The sequence below is a fragment of the Salvelinus fontinalis genome, chromosome 25, assembly GCF_029448725.1.
Source record: "Salvelinus fontinalis isolate EN_2023a chromosome 25, ASM2944872v1, whole genome shotgun sequence".
Taxonomy (NCBI): Eukaryota; Metazoa; Chordata; class Actinopteri; order Salmoniformes; family Salmonidae; genus Salvelinus; species Salvelinus fontinalis.
Window position 1 is genome coordinate 6,293,460 of NC_074689.1, and position 16,215 is coordinate 6,309,674.

Consider the following 16,215-nt stretch of genomic DNA (forward strand, 5'->3'; position numbering starts at 1 on the left):
TGTTAAGTGCAGACATGTATTATAGGTAATGATTGTGTAAAGGAATGCTATAGACTTTTCGGTGCAGTAGGAAGATCAACGTAACCCAAATCCAAACCTCCTGTGGTATAGTGTAATATCTGTAAGGGATGTGTGTCAGAAAGAGGTTAAAGGGGTAATGTGCAGTTCAACAACAACAAAGTGAGTACCCCGTCACTGTTTTGATAAACAGTTGAGGGATTGGACTGCAGAACCACTCATATTTATAGACAGAGGTATGAATGCTAGGACTGCCCATCCATGAGATCAAAATGATAGTTTTAACCATGTTTTGAGTAAAACAAGCCTATATTTTGGGTTCTGATGGGGTATGACAGCTGAACTAAGTTCATGAGGCATTTATAATTTACATTCTTCAAGCATCAACAGGTATATATCATTCATTTAAAAGTAAAAGAAAATGTACCAATCATAGATTGCCCCTTCATGGAATGACACAGTCCACTTTTTATTTTGGAATTCATGCAGGACATTCTTCAGATGACTTCCCGAAAGAAATCAGAGTGGCAATTAAATGTACATCGATAAGCTCCCCCATGAAATCATGTCATCATAAACTACTGATTTCTGCCTTTGCCCAGAGGCAGTTACGCACCACATTACATCTCAGTCTTTTCCCTAAAGAAAACGATAGATAGTTGTTTACTGTTTCCCCCATCCCCCCAAGCTAATTTTCCCCAATTGATCTGGACCCTTGTCAGTGGAGTTTGTCTGGGTCTGGGCCTGCACCACCACCACGCTCAGAGGGAATTAGCAATTGAAGACTATTTCCAAAATGCTCTATCCACTCATTTTTCACGTGTTTTTCATCAGATCTTTTTGCTTATGGGCACCTTCATGTGTGTCTAAAATTTTACTGTTATCAGAAAAGCAATTCAATATTAGGAAACTGTTCTTAATGTTTTCTAAACTCTGTGTATATCCACTGTTTAGCTGGAACGGAGTGTTTGAATCCTGTAGATTTTACTGTGATGGGCACAGACCATTATTCCTCCTCCACCAAACTTTACTATGCATTCGGGCAGGTAGCGTTCTCCTTGGCATCCGCCGAAACCCATATTAGTCCGGACTGTCAGATGGTGAAACGTTATTCATCACACCAGAGAACGCATTTCTGCTGCTCGAGTCCAACGGCGGCCAGCTTTACACCACTCCAGCCGATGCTTGGCATTGTGCATGGTGATCTTAAGCTTGTGTGTGGCTGCTCGGCCATGGAAACCCATTTCATGAAGCTCCCGACGAACAGTTCTTGTGGTGACGTTGCTTCCAAAGGCAGTTTGGAACTCGGTGGTGAGTGTTGCAACCGAGGACAGACCATTTGTACGCGCTTCAGCACTCGGCAGTCCCATTCTGTTTACTTGTGTGGCCTACCACTTCGTAGCTGAGCCATTGTTCCTCCTAGACGTTTCCACTTCACAATAACAGCCCTTACAGTTGACCGGGGCAGCACTACCAGGGCAGAAATGTTAAGAAATGTCCTATGACGGTGCCACGTTGAAAGTCACTGAGCTCTTCAGTAAGGCCCTTCTACTGCCAATGTTTGTCTATGGAGATTGCATGGCTGTGTGCTCAATTTTATACACAACAGGTTTGGCTGAAATAGCTGAATCCACTCATTTGAAGGGGTGTCCATATACTTTTGTATATATAGTGTGATTGTCTCACCTAGCTATCTTAAGATGAATGCACTTACTGTAAGTTGCTTTGGATAAGAGCATCTGCTAAATGACTGAAATGTCAAATGTACATGTTTTACATACAGATCACATATTACTGTATTGAATAATTTAACAACTTCATAAAAAATTGAGTTATTTGTTATATGTTATATTTGACTGTGTAAAACCTGGCAGTACTGCTTATTTCTATGAGAGTGAGGCGGATATAAAACATTTAGGAAATGAAAATGAAACCATCAAGTGACAGATTTTAAACAAATACATATCTGTCATTGAACAACCCCATGCAATGATTAGATAGTGAAAAACACACCAATCTCTTTCATAATTTCTTTAAACAAAATATAACCTTAAAATAGATATATAGCGTTTTGGAATGAAACATTGCATTTTAGCTAATTAGCAACTTTGCAACTACTTAGCATGTTAGCTGACCCTTACCCTAACTCCTAACCTTAACCCCCAAACTTAACCCCTAGCTGAGCTAATGTTAGCCACCTAGCTAAAGTTAGTCGCACCAACATGAAATTCGTAACATATCATACAAAATGGATGATGGACTTCCACAAATGAATACATACCATACGAAACGTAACATAACATCCAGTATCATACTAAATGGAGGGAGACACTCATCACGTCGCAATTGAATTTTCTCTGTTCCTCTCCAGCCAATTTATTTAAAAAAAGAAACAAACATTGTCATAAAGAATGGGCCCTTTCTTTGACAGCTCTATTCTGTTGGGTCAGTTTGTCAATCTAGTGCTCTGTATACCCAACGGTAGCAGTGGAACAGCAATAGCATCCTGATGATTCTGGAGGCAGGGGATGAAGTGTTAATGTTTCTAATGACTTCTTAATGAAGAGGCTTACAGCACATCAAATAAATATGGAACACAGTCTCATCTGGTATTCACACAGGTTCTTCCAGTCGTAAATAGAATAGCGGGCGTAATAGACCTAGTGCAAATGCATAATCACTCTGTTAACAAGACTGATGAGGGCAGAGGTTGTTCCAAAAACATTGGTGCTCAATCTGCGGTATAAAATCATTACCGCAGCTCCTCAAATATTGTGTGTGCTCTGCTCAGAAAGAACGATCGCCAGGACTTTAACCAAACGTCACAGTTGATTTGAAATCACATGTTAAGCGAACGGACATAAAGGACACTCTTTGTACTTTCACCCAGCACTGAGACAATAGCGGCTTCTATTACAATGCTTGTCAGGTAGTGTACCAACACATCCCCTCCTCACTCTTAATAACACATCTTTTATGGAAATATTACAAATACAAATGTCGATTGAATCATCAACAGGACTGTATTGTGTTCGTTCGTCGGTCTCTCTCGCCAGGCTGGTAAGAAGCCAATGGCATGAAAGGCTTTAGGTGACGTCCATATTAAATCAAACACATTCCCCCTCTGGTGACGCGACGCTGTGGATTGTGTCACTTAAGAGCGTCAGCCACTTCACATGAAAGGTTACTGGAGGCTCTAATGATAAGAGTTGCTTGGTACCGAGGTGGAGTAGAGCCTAGAGTGGATGTGTCCCTTTGTTCAGAAGAATCAGTGACTATAATTTCACATAGCAGACGCTTTTATTCAAAGAAATGTACAGTACAATGCGAGCATCCATTTTTATTATGTGATCAATGCAGGAATTGAACACACTACCTTGGCATTGCTAGAGTGGTGCTCTTACAAACTCTGCCACACAGGACCACTATCTAATAGTCACATTGAAGCACACTTTCGAGGAGGTCTAGTCGTTACCTGTAGTCTCGTACCAAACCTCTCCTCAGGGACAGCCATCCGTTCCATGTATTTAAACTAATCCAGAGCTAGCACGCCTGATTCAACTTGACAACTAATGACCAAGCCCTTGACTACTTGAATCAGGTAAATAGTCCTGCAGCAACAGGAAATATGAATTATTATGGTGATTATAATTTCTGGACCTTTTTTGTAGGGGTTGATACATTTTTCGTTGGGGCAAATCAACTCTGATATTTCAAAGTGGAAATTATAAACTTTAGAATAGTTTTAAAACTTTGAATACACTACAAAACTCTCAACAACAAAAGGGAAATCAAATGAAGATCCTACGTCTGCAGGTACTACAAACACTTTCATTATTGTTGTACTACCAAGAGGAGGAACCCCAGGAATGGTCCGTAGGATTCCCCTCGTGTCTCTATGAGAGCCGAGAACAGAGTCAGCCGAAGTCCGTCCGCTTGAAACGTGTAAGTCATGGTTATGTTCAGAAGGGCACACAGTGACAAAGCTATTGAAAAAGGGACATTTTGAGTTCGGGTAGTACTTTTCCATTTTGCCGGGTTTTAAACCGATTTTTCCTGTTTCTGAGCACAACCCAGGGGAGGGTGCGGCGGAGGGGGTCTCAGTACCGCCCCTTCACGCCCAGTTCCTGCTCGGCGGTGTGCTCGATGGCGGCGTGGAGGACACGCACCTCCTCCTGGGTCAGGGTCCTCTCCATGTGGCGGTAGGTGATGCGGTAACAGTGGCTGTGCTTCTGCGTCCTGTGGGGAGAGAAGAGAGACAGGGGTTAGGAGGACCGAGAGGAATCAAGAGAGGGTGTAGGTCACAATGGATATAAAAATAAAAAAAATCAGCAAAAAAATAAAAGTCCCTTTTTCAGGACCCTGTCTTTCAAAGACAATTTGTAAAAATCCAAATAACTTCACAGATCTTCATTGTAAAGGGTTAAACACTGTTTCCCATGCTTGTTCAATGAACCATAAACATTTAATGAACAAGCACCTGTGGAACGGGCGTTAAGCCACTAACAGCTTACAGCTCACTAACAGTAGGTAATTAAGGTCACAGTTATGAAAATGTGGGACACTAAAGAGGCCTTTCTACTGACTCTAAAAAACACCAAAAGAAAGGTGCCCAGGGTCCCTGCTCATCTGTGTGAACATGCCTTAGGCATGCTGCAAGGAGGCATGAGGACTGCAGATGTGGCCAGGGCAATACATTGCAATGTCCGTACTGTGAGACGCCTAAGACAGCGCTACCGGGAGACAGGACAGACAGCTGATCATCCTCGCAGTGGCAGACCACGTGTAACAACACCTGCACAGAATCGATACATCCGAACATTACACCTGCGGGACAGGTACAGGATGGCAATAATAACTGCCCGAGTTACACCAGGAACGCACAATCCCTCCATCAGTGCTCAGACTGTCCGCAATAAGCTGTAGAGAGGCTGGACTGAGGGCTTGTAGGCCTGTTGTAGGCAGGTCCTCCCCATACTTCACCGGCAACAACCGGCCTATGAGCACAAACCAACTGTCGCTGGACCAGACAGGACTGGCAAAAAGTGCTCTTTACTGACAAGTCGTGGTTTTGTCTCACCAGGGGTGATGGTCAGATTCGCGTTTATCATCGAAGGAATGAGCGTTACACCGAGGCCTGTACTCTGGAGCGGGATCGATTTGGAGGTGGAGGGTCCGTCATGGTCTGGGGTGGTGTGTCACAGCATCCCAGGACTGAGCTTGTTGTCATTGCAGGCAATCTCAACGCTGGGCATTATAGGGAAGACATCCTCCTCCCTCATGTGGTACCCTTCCAGCAGGCTCATCCTGACATGACCCTTCCAGCATGACAATGCCACCAGCAATACTGCTCATTCTGTGCGTGATTTCCTGCAAGACAGGAATGTCAGTGTTCTGCCATGGCCAGCAAAGAGCCCGGATCTCAATCCCATTGAGCACGTCTGGGACCTGTTGGATCAGAGGGTGAGGGCTAGGGCCATTCCCCCCAGAAATGTCTGGGAAATTGTATGTGCCTTGGTGGAAGAGTGGGGTAACATCTCACAGCAAGAACTGGCAACTCTGGTGCAGTCCATGAGGAGGAGATGCACTGCAGTACTTAATGTAGCTGGTGGTCACACCAGATACTGACTGTTACTTTTGATTTTGACCCCCCCCCCCTTTGTTCAGGGACACATTAATCAATTTCTGTAAGTCACATGTCTGTGGAACGTGTTCAGTTTATGTCTCAGTTGTTGAATCTTATTATGTTCATTCAAATATTTACACATGCTAAGTTTGCTGAAAATAAACACAGTTGACAGTGAGAGGACATTTCTTTTTTTGGAGACTAATGAACACAAAACACAAGAGCTATGTTTGACCTCACCAGTGAGATCCACATGGACAATCCCAATTAGATCAGACAATATTCATGTTGTCTACAAAATCTGTCACATTCCTCCATTCCTATGGGATATATAAAGACATTAGGTGAGATGTTAGAGCCTACAGTAGTCAAGATAATGGATTATGCATGCACACACACAAACGCACGTGCACACACACACACATAGTCCCTGTCTCTCTAGGGGACAGTAATGAGGATCTTCAAAGTACAACGAAGGATGAACATGAACAACGGTAGTATCCGCCACATAAAGTAGTTTGAAAGCTAAGCATGGCCCTTTTGTCATTTCCATATTGCGGGGCTCATTGAAACCAACGGCTGAGATTTGTAATGTGCCACAAAGCACCTAGCTAAGACAAAATGTCTGAGAGAAGACGTCTGAAAGACGGAGCCTTGGGATTCCATAGCCCAAACCCCATGGGATCCCTGATAAAATCAAAGTCGGCTTCATACCAGCAGACTCCCACTGTCAGGGGGACACATCTGGTGTCTGTTGCAGAGATAATAATTCAAACAGAGAAGTGGTGACAAAATCACGCAGTGGTTTTAGTCACGCAAACACCGAGGCAGGCTGTGGCGACTGACATCAGAAAGTGTCAACTGTTTTCTGATAAAAATCCTAATTTCAAGCACATTCCTCACCGGTCCTAATTTCTGTATACTTCACTTTATACACATCACACTATGGGGGTGCATTTTTTTTTTTTTTTAAACAGTACAGACGGCTGCCGAGTTTCGCCACGTTTAATCAGGAAACCCTTTAGAGCCATAAACGGGAGCTTCGCTCTCACCTTTCATTTCTCTCCAGCTCCGGCAGACAGGAGAATAGATTACATTTCTACAGCTTTACAGTGTTCTATACGATGGCGGGGGTTGTGCCATAGGTGTCGGTTTCTTCCCTCCTCTACTCTCTGAAAGGGCAACCTTGTTTCGCAGAAAACTCCTCCTCGCGGGCTGCCACGCTAAGAATAGCTGCAGCCGGAGAGAGTGTGATCTCTGGGTAACCTTGTCGGGAGGTGACTGACAGATGAGAAAATATAATTTAGAGCGCACGGCGCGGAAAGAGATAATTGGTTTATCGGACCGACATCCTCGTTAAAGAGAAAAAAAGAGAAGGAGATAAAATCACACTCTCAGCTAGAGAGCTACTGTGGGCAGCTTCGTAAATACCAGCCCTGGCAAATTTATGCCACCACTGATTGCAAATGGGACATTGCATGGCGCTCCCACGCCGCTATGTCTTTCTATACTTTTTGGGGACCAATCAAAATCCTATTTTCCCTAACTCTTAACCTAAACTTAACTCCACCCTCCCACCACAGCCAAAACCAGCTAATGAGAAAAATGTTTTTTCCCCCTCCAGCACTGAGCTTGCACAATGTTCTTCTCCCTCTATCAATGACTTGACATGTCAATGTATGACAATACATACTGTAGACATGCAAATGATGAGCTAATGGAATTTGCTCCAAACCAGAACTGTGTATTAATGATAGAGTGCAGACCATAACTATCAAATGTACAGGAGGGGAGGGGACATTTCCTGAGGCGATTCCGACTTGTTAATGGAGAAATTAATTATTCAACGTCCGAGCCCATCAAAATTAATCAATGATTGGCCATGACACCCCGTTAGAAATGGCATTTGTTGTCTCCATTGTCTCTATCCACAGCGGTTGGTTCATGCATAGCTTCCCTTGTTTCTCTCTCCCCACTCCTGCCCCGTCTGTCTCAGCAAAAAGAGTATCTGACATTTCCACAGAACGCGCAGTTGTTCAATAATTCAGTGTGCAGAAGGTGAACAGTGATCCAAACACACAATACAATCACTATTTATTGTAGAAGTCTCCAGTTTATTGCCCTGCAGAATTTGGTTTACAGTCAGCCAGTCGGCTGTCGGTTATTTACACGAGCTTCTTCCAAAGGGAGAAAAACAGAGATGTCCAGGAGCATAGAGGATTGGGGCCTCCAAGGCCGGCAGGGCAGATGTGAGAGAACTATCTAACAAAGATTGGGGTGCTGTAATCGGGAATGTACAGTATGTTCAGAAAGAGTTATGAAGCAAAGCGAGCTTTGTCGTGGCGGGAAACTCGATCAGACAGCAGACAATGTCAAAACAAATTGTTCAATAAAATGTGTGGTCAAACAAATACAGTTCTCCTGACGCACGTTGTGATTTTGTTGATTACATGTTGTGTAACTCTCCAGGCCACACTTTTCAGGAGTGACTAGACCTATTTACAGTGTGTGAAGAGGGTATCCAGCAGACTGCTTCACAAACTGGTTGTGATGTGGTTGTATTCATGACGTCATTACAACCTATTGGGTAAAGGGCTAGAACTTGTTGTGCATCTACAGTCACGAGTGACAGAGCAATTAGATCAGCGATGCTTAGGGGGATGTTTGGAGGAGCTGGGAGAGGAGTCAGTGGCTGGCTGAGGGAAGAGAAGCCGAGAGGAGGAGAGTAGCCCAGTGCCAAACACACAGGAAGCAGGAAGTCCACTCTAATTGGTCCCAGTCAGCTAGAGAGACTGCTTAGCCGGGGACAATCATATACCACCTTTTCTCTCTCACTTTGTCTTTATGCTCTCCAACACGACAGACAGACCAACCTACCGACCACCCGCCCGCCCGACCGACCGCACGCACGCACAGCTCCAACCCAGATCCGGTACCAGGATAAAGATACTAAATTTCTAAGATACTACATTTTTGGGGGTTCTTGCATTGGAATTATATTGAATTCTGCTTATATAATCACACTATACCAATATAAACAAAGTTCAAATACCGAGACTCCAAGATCAGGCATGACACAATCTATATTTAGGCTAGCTACATTAACAGTAAAGAAACACAGTAAACATAAGGTGAATGGACATCCAAATAACCAAAACATAGCCTACAGCCTGCTACAGTGAGATGCAGCCATGCCCGCTTCAAACATGGAAAATAATGCTGCTCGCTCTAGAGTACAGCAACGTGTTGTGATATGGCACAATACACTTCTGTGAATCAAATTCGACCCACGTAATCAATTAAGCAATGTCAGCCTACCATAAACACGTTTCCAATATGTACAGTTCCATTTACAGAAAGCCCCAAAAAAGAGGTTATATTCTATTATGGTTTTCTTGGTAGCCTATCTATTTCTATGATGAAACATTATTTGGGTTCTTTCATTGGAATTGTATTGAATTCTGCTTATATCAGGTTATACCATAATAACCACACAAAAGTAAAAAAAAAAAAATACTTTTGACCAAGAATTTACAGGACCAACGGCACAAAATCTCACTGCGCTCCATCAGCACCATGGACAGCACCGAGCATACTAAAGCCTCAATGACTTCAAACTCGCTGTCGCACCTCAGCTTCTTGACACACTCCAAAGCACCACTTTGACTCCAGTGTAAAGATCTGTTGCTTTTGCCTGGAGTAATTTGTTTGGAGGATCGAGAAGATTGAGGATTCTGTGCATTTAAAAAAATATATATATATATTATTTCACCTTTATTTAACCAGGTAAGCTAGTTGAGAACAAGTTCTCATTTACAACTGCGACCTGGCCAAGATAAAGCAAAGCAGTGCGACAGAAACAACACAGAGTTACACATGGAATAAACAAGGGTACAGTCAACAACACAATAGAAAAAAGTCTATATACAGTGTGTGCAAATGGCATGAGGAGGTAAGGCAAAAAATAGGCCATAATAGCAAATTAATTACAATTTAGCAGATTAACACTGGAGTGATCGATGAGCAGATGATGGTGTGTAAGTAGTGATACTGGTGTGCAAAAGAACAGCAAAGTAATTAAAAACAATATGGGGATGAGGTGGGTAGATTGGGTAGTGTCACGTTCTGACCTTAGTTTCTTTTTATGTCTTTGTGTTAGGTTGGTCAGGGCGTGAGTTTGGGTGGGTAGTCTATGTTCTGTTTTCTATGTTGTTGTATTTCTATGTCTGGCCTGATATGGTTCTCAATCAGAGGCAGCTGTCGATCGTTGTCTCTGATTGAGAATCATATTTAGGTAGCCTGTTTTCCCACTATGGGTTGTGGGTGTTTATTTTCTGTCTAGTGTCTGTTCACCTTACAGAACTGTTTCGTTTTTCTTAGCGTTGTTATTTTGTGTAGTGTTCAGTTTGAAATTAAAATATGACGAACACTTACCACGCTTCATTTTGGTCCTCCTCTCCTTCCACCAACGAGAATCGTTACAGGTAGGCTATTTACAGATGGACTATGTATAGCAGATAGCTGATGTTTAAAGTTAGTGAAGGAAATGTAAGTCTCCAGCTTCAGCGATTTTTGCAATTCGTTCCAGTCACTGGCAGCAGAGAACTGGAAGGAAAGGCGGCCAAAGGAGATGTTGGCTTTGGGGATGACCAGTGAGATATACCTGCTGGAGCGCGTGCTACGGGTGGGTGTTGTTATCGTGACCAGTGAGCTGAGATAAGGCGGAGCTTTACTTAGCATAGCCTTATAGATGACCTGGAGCCAGTGGGTCTGGTGACGAATATGTAGCGAGGGCCAGCCGACTAGAGCATACAAGTCGCAGTGGTGGGTGGTATAAGGCGCTTTGGTAAGAAAACGGATGGTACTGTGAAAGACTGCATCCAATTTGCTGAGTAGAGTTTTAGAAGCTATTTTGTAGATGACATCGCCGAAGTCGAGGATCGGTAGGATAGTCAGTTTTACTTGGGCAAGTTTGGAGGCGTGAGTGAAGGAGGCTTTGTTGCGAAATAGAAAGCTGATTCTAGATTTGATTTTGGATTGGAGATGTTTGATATGAGTCTGGAAGGAGAGTTTACAGTCTAGCCAGACACCTAGGTATTTGTAGTTGTCCACGTATTCTAGGTCAGAACCATCCAGAGTAGTGATGCTAGTCGGGCAGGCGGGTGTGGGCAGCGGACGGTTGAAAAGCATGCATTTGGTTTTGCTAGCGTTTAAGAGCAGTTGGAGGCCACAGAAGGAGTGTTGTATGGCATTGAAGCTCGTTTGGAGGTTCGTTAACACAGTGTCCAAAGAAGGGCCAGATGTATACAGAATGGTGTCGTCTGCGTAGAGGTGGATCAGGGAATCACCCGCACCAAGAGCAACATCGTTGATATATATACAGAGAAAAGAGTCGGCCCGAGAATTGAACCCTGTGGTACCCCCATAGAGACTGCCAGAGGTCCAGACAACAGGCCCTCCGATTTGACACACTGAACTCTGTCTGCGAAGTAGTTTGTGAACCAGGCGAGGCAGTCATTTGAGAAACCAAGGCTATTGAGTCTGCCGATAAGAATACAGTGACAGAGTCGAAAGCCTTGGCCAGGTCGATGAAGACGGCTGCACAGTACTGTCTTTTATCAATGACGGTTATGATATCGTTTAGTACTTTGAACGTGGCTGAGGTGCACCCGTGACCAGCTCGGAAACCGGATTGCACAGCAGAGAAGGTACGGTGGGATTCGAAATGGTCAGTGATCTGTTTATTAACTTGGCTTTCAAAGACTTTAGATGGTGGCTGTAAACTTAAAGCCGGGGTCCGTCACTGTTTTCAGCAACCCTGTAGCCTCGAGTCTTGCTTCTGTGTTGTAGGTTGTTGTGTGTGTTTTTTCCTGCTTTTTATGAAACCCAAAAGGAGTCATTCCTGCCTGCCCAGTGGCTTTCCATAGCCCCCTAAACACCGCCAAAATTTACATGACAGGTTGGCGCAAAATAAATCAGTATCTCCGCTTTGCTGTGTCACCCTGTCAATCAGTTAAACTTCATCAAATTTTATATAGGGACATAAAACTAAAACTGAGGGAGCAAAAGTTTGAATTTAGGGGGATAAGCCCCCTTTAACCCCCTCGTGTAGCCGGGTAACACCTATATGAGAATGCTGTTCATTGACCACAGTTCAGCATTCAACACTATTCTCTCCTAGCTTGACACCAAGCAACAGGATCCTGGACTTCCTGATGGGCAGACTATAGGCTGTGAGAATTTGCAGCAACACCTCCACAAAGGCCCCTAAAACAGGGCCCCCCAGGGGTGTGTCCTCAGCCCTCTGCTGTACTCCCTGTTCACCCACGACTGCTTGGATTTACACGACAACAACTCCATCAAGTTGGCTGACAATACCACGGTTGTAGGCCTAATAACAAACAACGATGAGTCAGCCTATAGGGAAGGGAAAGGGGGTATACCTAGTCAGTTGTACAACTGAATGCCTTCAACTGAAATGTGTTTTCCGCATTTAACCCAACCCCTCTGAATCAGAGAGGTGCGGGGGCCTGCCTTAATCGACATCCACATCTTCAGCGCCCGGGAACAGTAGGTTAACTGCCTTGCTCAGGGGTAGAACGACATATTTTTACCTTGTCAGCTCTGGGATTCGATCCAGCAACCTTTCGGTTACTGGTCCAACGCTCTAACCACTAGGAGGTAAGTGAATTGGCATTGTGGTGCTAGTACAACAACCACTCCCTCAACATCAGAAAAACAAGAAGCAGAGGACTTCAAAAAGCAGAGGCAACATGCCCCGATCCACATCAACGGAACTGCAGGAGAGTCAGCTGTTTTTAGTTCCTCGGCGTCCACGTCACCGAGGACTTGACATTAACCAACAATACCACCACTTGTCAAGAGAGTGCAACAGCATCTCTACTTCCTAAGGCGGCTGATGAAATGCGGCATGCCCCCAGCCACGAGCTTTTCACTCCCTTACCATCGGGTAAAAATGGTACCCGACAGATGGCTCCGACAGAGAGGGCTGCTTCACTTGTAGCTCGTAGGATTTTTTTGTTGTGTGTTATTACACACATCCGGGAAGAACTATTGGATATCAGAGCGGCGGTAACTCACCAGCGCTACCAGCATTACGACCAGGAATACGACTTTCGTATAGCTGATTCCAGAGGCCGAACCCAAAACAACACTGGCGGAGAAGAGGCACTCTGAGTGGTTTTCTAGTCTGACATAGGAGGTGAGTAAATCACCCAGTATATTGTTCAGTCTCTGGACAAATTTTATGAGCTCAGGGTGAGGATTTCCTTCCAGAGAGACATCAGGGATTGTAACATACTTTGTTTCACGGAAACATGGCTCTCTTGGGATATACTGTCTGAGTACGTACAGCCAGTTAGCTTCTCAGTTTATTGCGCAGCCAGGGATAAATCTCTCTTTGGGAAGAAGGGCGGGGTGTATGTTTTATGATTACAACTCTTGGTGTAATTGTGATAACATACAGGAACTCAAGTCCTTTTGTTCACCTGACCTAGAATTCTTTACAATCAAATGCCCACCGTACTATCTCCCAAGACAATTTTCTTTGGTTATAGTCACGGCCGTGTATATTTCACCCTCAAGCCAATACCACGACGGCCCTCAAAGAACTTCACTGGATTTTATGCAAACTGGAAACTACATATCCTGAGGCCGCATTTATTCTAGCTGGGGATTTTAACAAAGCAAATTTGAGGAAAAGGCTGACTAAATTCTATCAACACATCGACTGTAGTACTCGCACTGCTAAAACACTCGACCACTGCTCCTCTAACTTCCGGGAAATCTGACCACGACTCCATTTTGCTCCTCCCTTTCCATAGGTAGAAACTCATACAGGAAGTACCCGTGCTAGGGACTATTGCTGGTCTGACTAATCGGAATCCAAGCTTCAAGATTGTTTGAAGCTTTTCAAGATTGTTTTAATTACGCGGACTGGGATATGTTCCGGGTAGTTTCCGAGAATAATATTGACAAATATACTGATACGGTGACTGAGTTTATCAGGAAGTGTATAGGCGATGTTGTACTCACTGTATCTATTAAAACCTACCCTAACCAGAAAAAGTGGATAAATGGCAGCATTCGCGCAAAACTGAAAGCACAAACCACCTCATTTAGCCATGGCAAAATGACTGGGAATATGGCAGAATACAAACAGTGTAGTTATTCCATCCGCAAGGCAATCAAACTGGAAAAAGTCAGTATAGAGACAAAGTGGAGTCGCAATTCAACGGCTCAGACACAAGACGTATGTGGCAGGGTCTACAGACAATCACGGATTACAAAGAGAAAACCAGCCACGTTGTGGACACTGACGTCTTGCTTCCGGACAAGCTAAACAACTTTTCACCAGCTTTGAGGATAACGCAGTGCCACTGACGTGGCCAGCTACCAAGGACTGTGGGCTCTCCTTCTCCGTGGTCGACGTGAGTAAGACATTTAAGCGTGTTAACCCTCGCAAGGCTGCCAGGCCAGACAGCATCCCTAGCTGCGTCCTCAGAGCATGCGCAGACCAGCTGGATGGTGTATTTATGGACATATTCAACCTCTCCCTATCCCAGTCAGCTGTCCCCATATGCTTCAATATGGCCACCATTGTTTCTGTACCCAAGAAAGCAAAGATAACTGAACTAAATGACTATCGCCCCGCAGCACTCACTTCCGTCATCATGAAGTGTTTTGAGAGGCTGGCAAAGGATCATATCACCTCTACCTTAGCTGTCACCCTAGACCCACTTCAATTTGCTTACCGCCCCAATAGATCCACAGACGATGCAATCGCCATCACACTGCACATTGACCTATCCCATCTGGACAAGAGGAATACTTATGTAAGAATGCTTTTCATTGACTACAGCCCAGCATTCAACACAACAGTACCCTCCAAGCTCATCATTAACCTCGAGGCCCTGGATCTGAATCCCGCCCTATTCAACTGGGTCCTGGACTTCCTGACGGGCCACCACCAGGTGGTGAAGGGGGATGCTCAGCCCCCTCCTGTACTCACTGTTCACCCATGACTGCGTGGCCAAGCACGCCTCCAACTCAATCATGAAGTTTGCAGATGACACAACAGTAGTAGGCTTGATTAACAACAATGACAAGACAGCCTACAGGGAGGAGGTGAAGGCTCTGGGAGTGTGGTGCAAGGAAAATAACCTCTCACTCAACGTCAAAAAAACAAAGGAGATGATTGTGGACTTCAGGAAATTGCAGAGGGAGCACCCCCCGTATCCACATCGACGGCCCGGAGTGGAGGTGGATAGCTTCAAGTTCCTCGGCATACACATCACTGACAAACTGAAATGGTCAGCGCCTCTTCAACCCCAGGAGGCTGAAGAAATTTGTCTTGGCACCTAAAACCCTCACAAACGTTTAAAGATGCACAATTGAGAGCATCTTGTCGTGCTGTATCACCGCCTGGTATGGCAACTGCACCACCCACAAGCGCATGACTCTCCAGAGGGTGGTGCGGTCTCCCCAACACATCATCGGGGGCAAACTACTTGCCCTCCAGGACACCTACAGCATCCGATGTCACAGGAAGGCCAAAGAGATCATCAAGGACAACAACCACCCGAGCCACTGCCTGTTCACCCCGCTATCGTCCAGAATGCGAGGTCATTATAGGTGCATCAAAGCTGGGACCGAGAGGCTGAAAAACAGCTTCTTTCTCAAGGCCATCAGACTGTTAAATAGCCATCACAATCACATAGAGGCTGCTGCCTATATACATAGACTTGAAATCGCTGGCCACTTTAATAAATGGAACACTTACATTTACATTACATTAAAGTCATTTAGCAGACGCTCTTATCCAGAGCGACTTACAAATTGGTGCATTCACCACTTCACTTTAATAATAATGTTTACATATCTTGCATTACTCATCTAATATGTAAATACTGTATTCTATACTATTCTACTGTATATTAGTCTATGCCGCTCTGACATTGCTCATCCATATATTTATATATTCTTTTTTTTTTTTTTTTTTTAAATTTATCCCCAATTTTCGTGGTATCCAATCGCTAGTAATTACTACCTTGTCTCATCGCTACAACTCCCGTACGGGCTCGGGAGAGACGAAAATCGAAAGCCATGCGTCCTCCGAAGCACAACCCAACCAGCCGTACTGCTTCTTAACACAGCGCGCCTCCAACCCGGAAGCCAGCCACACCAATGTGTCGGAGGAAACACCGTGTACCTGGCCCCCTTGGTTGGCGCGCACTGCGCCCGGCCCGCCACAGGAGTCGCTGGAGCGCGATGAGACAAGGATATCCCTACCGGCCAAAGCCTCCCTACCCCGGACAACGCTATGCCAATTGTGCGTCGCCCCACGGACCTCCCGGTCGCGGCCGGCTGCGACAGAGCCTGGAGACTCTGGTGGCGCAGTTAGCACTGCGATGCAGTGCCCTAGACCACTGCGCCACCCGGGAGGCCTATATTTATATATTCTTAATTCCATCCCTTTACTTAGATTTGTGTGTTGGGTATATATTGTGAAATTGCTAGATATTACTGCACTGTTGGAGCTAGAAACACAA

At 44.8% G+C, this 16,215-nt stretch overlaps 1 protein-coding gene across 3 annotated transcripts in view; it reads right to left on the bottom strand.

The window, feature by feature from the left end:
- Positions 1-2,364: 2,364 nt before the first annotated feature.
- Positions 2,365-16,215, bottom strand: part of LOC129822808 (phenylalanine--tRNA ligase, mitochondrial-like) — a 134,604-nt gene continuing 120,753 nt past the window's right edge. For all 3 annotated transcript variants that reach the window (XM_055881232.1, XM_055881233.1, XM_055881231.1), the window contains one exon: positions 2,365-4,257. In XM_055881232.1, the coding sequence (XP_055737207.1) occupies positions 4,119-4,257 (139 nt within the window). In that variant the 3' untranslated portion in view covers positions 2,365-4,118. The remainder of the gene's footprint in view (positions 4,258-16,215) is intronic.